General features: G+C 36.9%; 2 protein-coding genes across 2 annotated transcripts; both read right to left on the bottom strand.

Moving 5' to 3' along the window:
* Positions 1-206: 206 nt before the first annotated feature.
* LOC106313379 (26S proteasome non-ATPase regulatory subunit 7 homolog A) lies at positions 207-3140 on the bottom strand. The gene is made up of 10 exons (XM_013751177.1): positions 2852-3140; positions 2195-2287; positions 2040-2121; positions 1769-1865; positions 1594-1669; positions 1426-1484; positions 1125-1247; positions 904-961; positions 728-813; positions 207-613 (listed from the first exon to the last, which is right to left on the bottom strand). The coding sequence occupies exons 1-10, from the start codon at positions 3036-3038 to the stop codon at positions 548-550; spliced, it is 927 nt and encodes a 308-aa protein (XP_013606631.1). The 5' UTR covers positions 3039-3140; the 3' UTR covers positions 207-547.
* Positions 3141-4169: 1029 nt separating this feature from the next.
* On the bottom strand, positions 4170-5163 carry LOC106317361 (WUSCHEL-related homeobox 7). The gene is made up of 2 exons (XM_013755189.1): positions 4730-5163; positions 4170-4610 (listed from the first exon to the last, which is right to left on the bottom strand). Exons 1-2 carry the CDS (start codon positions 5091-5093, stop codon positions 4396-4398), a joined length of 579 nt encoding a protein of 192 aa, XP_013610643.1. The 5' UTR covers positions 5094-5163; the 3' UTR covers positions 4170-4395.
* Positions 5164-7151: the final 1988 nt, after the last annotated feature.

The raw sequence follows: 7151 nt of genomic DNA on the forward strand, positions 1-7151 counted from the left end.
TTTTAATTTTTTGTCAATTAATTTAGTAAAACTTCATAATACTCACTAAATTAGTGGATTAGCGATAGAAACGGAGACAACAAAAGTTACAAAACTTTTTTGACATTTATTATATGTTAGTGAAAAATGCAACTATACGTTAAAACAATATTTTCATATATTTGAAGTACGTTAAAACAATATTTTCATATATTCGAAGAGCGAGCTGAAAACATATGCTGTGTCAAATTATCCTAATAAATAGTATCATTCATTATAGGATTAATAATGACCCTTTTGTTGGAAATTTCGACACATTAACGTTGAAACTTTGTATCATCTTGAACCCTCTCAGTAACAGGGCCAAGCCCTAAACAACTTGAAAGATAAATAAAGAAAAAGACTCTTTGACACATTTTGAATCAGAACAACTGAGAAACTCTTAACACCCTGAAACAGTCTCGTTCGAACCACCCGACTTGTTCTTCTTGAAGACACACCACACAATAGCCGCCTTCATCGCTGGGGACAATGATGACTAAGTAAAATCACATTTGATCAACGCCGTTTAGCTGGAGATGGGTATGGCCACCGGCTTTGAGTCCTCTGCTTTTTCATGTTCCTTGTTCAGCAACTGAAACATATCATCCCAAGAATACGTTCACAAACAGAAATGCAAAGACCAAAACTTTGTTCTACACATTATTGTGTGCTGTACTGAGAACATAAGAAAGAGTTACAATCTAACCTTGTTGTTGATCAAGTTGTGAAGCGCAATTACACTCCGGATGAGGGACGATAGATAGATAACGAGCATCATGTCATTTGTTTTCACTGCACATAATAATTCCAGTAAGACTAATGGGATCCAATGCTTCAAGAAAGCAGCACAAAAATAAATAACAAGTGAAGGAAGAAGCTCACCTGAGAAGGCCTTGACCAACTCGTTCACATTCAGGTTTGGAAGCAAGTTGAAAACATCCTGCAGATTTGAAGGAGAATGATTAGATAAAATCCACAATAGCAGACAGAGTGGCTATAAATTTGCAAAGAGCAAAGACCACAGAGATTTGGAAAATGTCAAGAAGTTTAGACCCATGAATTGTAGAATCAGAACATATAAAGAAAACTATGCAAGTTCCAACCTGCAGATGGTACAAAATCTCATGATTTAGAGGGAGCTTTCCTTCAATTACAAGGTCAAGGTAGCTCCTGATCTCCCTAAGACGTGCGTCCAGCCCCTTCAAAGCAGTAAGTTTAGCAGTGACCTGCAGCAAAATAAGATCCATATTATTTCATTCCTTGAGGAGTAACTATTATGTTCATATAATAAAAACTCTGCAAGAACATCGATACAAATCCCCCAAGCACCAAGGCACCCGTCATGATTTCAGAAGACAATGACATTTAAAGGGATGATAACGAAAATTTAAAGTAGACAAAAACCTCAGTCGCCAGGGTACTGATAGTTGTGTCTTTTACATCCCTGAGTAAGTGTTCCACGCCTGTTAAAGAACGATAGGTACATGTCAGAAGACCTTTACTCCAATGCAATCACATAAGACAGACTTTTTATACGTAATACGTTAAGACTTGTAAACCTTAGGGACATACCAATTTCCTCGACTTCATGAGCAGCGATTTCTGTAGACACGTGAACAAAGACTTTCTGGCTTTTCTGAGTAGCATTCTGAAAAGACAATGAAGTATTTTCAGTTAATCTAATTAGATCATATACGGATAAAACTGTACAAAATGAAAAAATGATTAGAGAGCGTATGTATCTTACCTCCTTGACCTCCTCCACTGCATAGTAAGCTTTTGTGGGGATTCCAAGTTCTTTAGGCTGTACATCAATGATGACCAGCACTGGATTTGGAACATAACTGCATCGCCAGAAGCAAAATAAAGCTTCTTAGTTGAAAATGAAACAGCAGCAACAAAAAGATTAAAACAGCTTTCTGCCATAACTAAACCAACCAGTCTACCCTAAATACATCTCCCATGTCAACAGAATATAAGATCGCCATCAAATCTGAATGATTAAGATGGAAACTAACCCACTGAACAAAGCATGAACGTCCAAGTCATTCTCACGGAGCTTAGGACCTGTGCTGTACCAACCTATGACATGCTCCTTGGCTGAAAAGCAAATAACTTTCTGTCAAAAGCATTGTTTCTACATATCAACCTTGAGCTTTCAGAGAAGAAGTACCATTGATTCTCTTGAACATGTGGAACATTGACTCATGGTAGTTGTGATCAAGAAACCAGATACTCGGGTCTCTGTCATCCTCCTCGAATGGCACTACAAAATCAATAAGCCAAACATCAAATCAATTGCTACAGTGTTTTTAAACCGGACCAGGATAATTTTTGGGTTACGGTTCAATACGGTTCGACCGGATCAAATCTGATTCAAGTTTAATATATAAATTTAAAAGTAATGTTAGCAAATATGATACATAATTAAATTAGAAATAAATTTAAAACATAAAATATTATAAATATAAACTAGTTTTATGTTTATATGGATGGTTTATAGATTTTCGATAGTTTTAATAGTTTTTATCAGTTTAATAACTCAAAGATCTAATCAGGTGGCTACGTGCCCACCCGGTTCATGATCGAACATTTATTAGACCCAACCCGGCTATTCAACCATGGGTCCAGGTTTTAAAAACACTTGCTAGTTACAGTGTCCAGAGATAAGCATCTCCAACAAAATCAGTCACAAAGAGTTGAACTTTACTAAACAATTACAAAAAAACCTAAATTGCTACTATCTATTGATCTCGCTAGAACTATCCAATTACGAATCAAAGATATCAACAGAATCTGAGATCTGAGAATAGGGAGAAGGAAGGCGCACCTGCGTAGCTGTTGGTGACGTCAACGACACCACGAGAGCTGCTGCCGAGGAGTACGCCGACGACGCGCTTGCGCGAGTCCTTAGCGACGCGGTTGTAATGGTCGACGATGCTAAGCAAGACGAGTGGGTGAACGACCACTTTCTCGATGGTTCTTGCTGATATCTGCTGCGTCTTTATCACATCCATTGCTTACTAGTAACCTCACTGATGAATAGTGAAGTTCCGATCTGGTTTTTAATTCACGACGGAGCTTCAGAGTTTGCTTCTTCTCCAGGAAAACCCCTCTGAGCTAATTGCTTGTCCTTTTATTTCTTTTCTGGATTGGGCTTGATATTGCGAAAGCCCATTAATCGAATGAAATAATCAAAGTTTTTGTTAAAAGCCCACTTTTTTTATTGAGAACCAGGAGCACCGCAAAGATATTTTCAACCTATTTCAAATTTGCAATATAGTTTTTTTTTTGTAAACCATATGTTATAGCATTCTCTCTTGCATACCTTATTTGCATGTGATAAGATCGGTTGGCAACTAGTAATTATCTTATCTTTATCACCTCAACAAAATAAGCCGAAACCACGGAAAAGGCATACCAAGATCGGATCGTATAAAAGGATTGGAAATGCTGCTCCGAGCGAAGGTAGCCGGTTAATTAGAATATGAATACTCGGACTCGTCGAAAAGAGTTAGGAGGAACCCCTTTTCTTCCGCTAGGTAAGTTGAAAAGTCCAACATAAGACATGTCAATTACAGCGAACCTCAATTCCATCGAGCCTTGCTCGAGGAACGCCTATGGTTGATAGTGAACAGTAGATATGCTACATTCACTTTCTGTCTATTGGCCTTAGAACACTCCTTTTTATGTTGTTTTCAATGAAGGGGAAGTGATTTCTGAGTTCCTTCGCAGGGTTTGAATTGAATTTAGTAAGTTTTGTCTACATCTTCTCTTCAATTACACCAGGAAAGACAGCAGATACTGATGTTGAATGCAATTAACAAATCCTGAAAAATATAACAAACAGTACAATCGTTTGGCTGATGTTTTTTTTTAATGTGCTATATTGGCTGATTTGATCGGTTCCGGAAAGAACACATTTATTGATACAAAGTAGATTAGTCTGAAAGCGTACCCCAACCTAATTAAAAGACTCATTAAGGGAAGACCACTGAACATGGCAATGAGCGATGTGTAATAGATCAAGAAAAATCATGTAACAACAAACAACAATAATTAATTTTAAAACAACAATAATTAATGGATGAACTCAAACTACGACTATAATTAGGGTTTATGTTGTTACAAGTACAAGTTTCCTCATCCCAATCGCATGGTAGTTAGGGCTCGTACGTAATCTAACTACATGCTCTTAAAGTCCTACACACCAACCTCCATTAACTTCCCTATAATTTTGATATTTTATTCATTATGACAGTGATGCTAATTCTACCACATCGCCTGATCGGGTTCTTAACATTATAACTCCGCATATTGGGTGTCATGTCTTCATTTCTTCGCATCCTCAAGAACCGTTGATATAAAACCCATTCATAAAAAGCTCAAACGAAGATCCAACGGCGGATGTTCCATCTCAGCTCCACACGATGAGTATGTGGAAAACACCGTCGTATTGACCTGCTCTCGTATGTATTCGTTGTGTCTCGCAGCAGTAGTATTTTCTCTCGCTCTTTCCACGTTCGATAACGGGAAGAGTTGCAACGTCTCTATCACCTTCTCCTCTTTTTCACACGCTTCAAAAGTATCTAAAACAATGATAGAAAACACACATTTTAGTACTGTATACGTTCACGTTGTATATAATATGTATTATGTAACATGTGATAAATACAATAAAAATATGTAAATAGATCTCTTTATTGACCTTTAGGTGGTTGTTGATGATGACGTATGTTGTCTCGATGAGGAATAGAGAGGTTTGTGTCTTGACGATGATCAAAGTCGACGGTGGAGATTTTACGGCGCTTTTGTCTTTCCCTAGCTTTATGGTTTTGGAACCAATAGAACACGTTCTTGCTTTCGATCTTACCGTAGAAACTCAGTTCCATAGAGATCTTCTGAATCTGATCGGTGCTCGGTGTTCGTAGCCCCGCCTTGAACAGATCCGTCAGAAGCTTAACTTGCTCCACCGTTGGATTCCATCTTCCACACTTTGTCCCTGTTCCTCCACCTCCGTTGTTGTTATTACCTAACCCTCTAGCTTTAATGGAGAATTCTCCTGACGACATTAGATCTAGTAGCTCCAAGAAAAGAGTTCTTAGTGTTTGGTTTGAATATGTTTTTAGTAATGTGATTAGGTGTTTTAAGATGGACTTAGTGATGTGGATGTACGAGGGTTTGAATATATAGACATGATTAGAAGGTGTTTCTTTTTTATTTTTGTAGAATATTTATTTTTGGTTATTATGATAATCATAAAGGAATATCAAGGAGAGAATAATTAAATAATTGTGTCTGTGTTTTGAGTTTTGTGTCGTTTAATTAGTGTTGTGTAGGATAGAGGTAGAAGAAATAAAACAGAATCAGTGCGTTGTTTATTACGAAATGCATGCCCTTTTTGGGATTTGGAAGAGAGTGGTTTTTCTGAGATTTAATCGTTTTCTTCATCATACTTAGCTAGGGTTCTGTGCTACGTATGCATATGCATATACGTAATTATACCGGTTTGGTTGTTGATTACTTTCTTGTAGACATGTCCAGTGGTTGAATAAAGTTTCTTAATATACTAGCGTGTGATCAGTTATTGTAGTCCGATCGTCTAAAATTAGCCGCAAAAATCAATCTAATATTTTTTATAATATTAGTGATCAATATACTGAAAAGCTGATGAATTCACTACAAGAAAAAAGGGTTTTGATAGCAGTAGAGGATAGCGTTTTTTACCTTTCTGCTATGGTTGACATACCTCATAATTTTAGATAGCGTTTGTATATTTTAAAACGTTATGATAGCATATTTTTAATAGCACATAATTAAAAACGCTATGTTTACCTTTTTAAATCCCTAAACTCTAAAAACAAATCTTAAATTCTAATACACTAATAGTCTTTATAATGTTTTATAACTTAAACTTCAAATCTTAAATATAAAATTATAAACTTAAACATTTTCAAATTAAACACCAAACCCTATATACACTAAATCCAAACTCTATATCATACATGATCTTTAAATCTAAAATCGTAAACTTCATATCTAATAGTTTTAAATTTTCAATCCTAAAAACATACACGTTAAAACCAAAATACATTTATTATATGTGTATTCACAGAATTCAACTCAAACCTTAAACTCTTAAACCCTAAACAAACCCAATACACTTAAAACCTTAAAACCTTAAAATTCAAATTCTATTTGTTTTATCATAAACACAAAACTAACAAATCAGTTTTCCTCTTCAATATAACCACAAAATTCAAATCCGCAAGTTTATATTTGAAACAAGTTAAATATGTTATCTAATTTTTTAAGTTCAAACAATTTCTAAAACAACTATAGATAAAATAAAGGTTGTGTTGTTTTTCTTGGGCCATTGATTAGTTTATGATCTAAAGGCCAAAACTCATTATCTTGGTGCTCCTTTCTTATTGGTTGATTCTTTGAAATCACGGATCACTATTTTTGGCCACTGGATTACATAAATCAATGGCTAAGAATCAATGTATTATTTCTCATCTATCTTACTATGTACGCTTTTCTCTCTATCTCACTTCATCTTTTTTTTTTTTTTGATCACAATCTCACTTCATCTAAACAAAACAAAATACATCTTTCTTCTCTCTCTGCACATCGCGTTCATCCATGGCGTAATGTCCACCATCTCTCCCATTCGCCACCGTCTTCTCTCACCACCACCAGTCACCTGCAAATCACATTCGTGACTTCACCGAACCGGGGCGTCCAAGACCAGCCAAGCTCTGTCAAGAGAATCCTCAGAGATTTCGCCACCACCGGATAGTTCCGCGGCCTCAAATCACCGGAAATCGAAAGCACGTCGGTTCCCGAAACCCTAACCTATGTATCTCGCTTTGCAGAGTCGCCGCTCAAAGTTTGAGGAAGAACACGCCTTCCACAGCTCCGGTTCATGAGAAGAATCAACGCCGTCAGAGACAAACCCTAGAACCCCATCGTCCTCGAACGGAGGCAACCACCATCGACCGACGAGACACCAAGACGCTGGATCTTTCGTAGGGAACCATCGCTCAAGGCCCACCCGACGCACGGAGACTGTTAGTTTTCACCGAATCATGTCTGCTCCGTCAGGTTGACCGGATTCCGAGAAGCAA

This window comes from Brassica oleracea, chromosome C9, assembly GCF_000695525.1.
Source record: "Brassica oleracea var. oleracea cultivar TO1000 chromosome C9, BOL, whole genome shotgun sequence".
Taxonomy (NCBI): Eukaryota; Viridiplantae; Streptophyta; class Magnoliopsida; order Brassicales; family Brassicaceae; genus Brassica; species Brassica oleracea.

Bases quoted from the DNA above. Each gene is read 5' to 3' on its own strand.
- LOC106317361 (XM_013755189.1), bottom strand. From the start codon at position 5,093: ATGTCGTCAGGAGAATTCTCCATTAAAGCTAGAGGGTTAGGTAATAAC. The intron at 4,611-4,729 runs GTCAATAAAGAG...TCATTGTTTTAG, and splicing joins TCATCAACAACCACCTAAAG to ATACTTTTGAAGCGTGTGAA.
- LOC106313379 (XM_013751177.1), bottom strand. From the start codon at position 3,038: ATGGATGTGATAAAGACGCAGCAGATATCAGCAAGAACCATCGAGAAA. The intron at 1,670-1,768 runs GTAAGATACATA...TTGTCTTTTCAG, and splicing joins CAGTGGAGGAGGTCAAGGAG to AATGCTACTCAGAAAAGCCA. The intron at 614-727 runs GTTAGATTGTAA...GATATGTTTCAG, and splicing joins ACAACTTGATCAACAACAAG to TTGCTGAACAAGGAACATGA.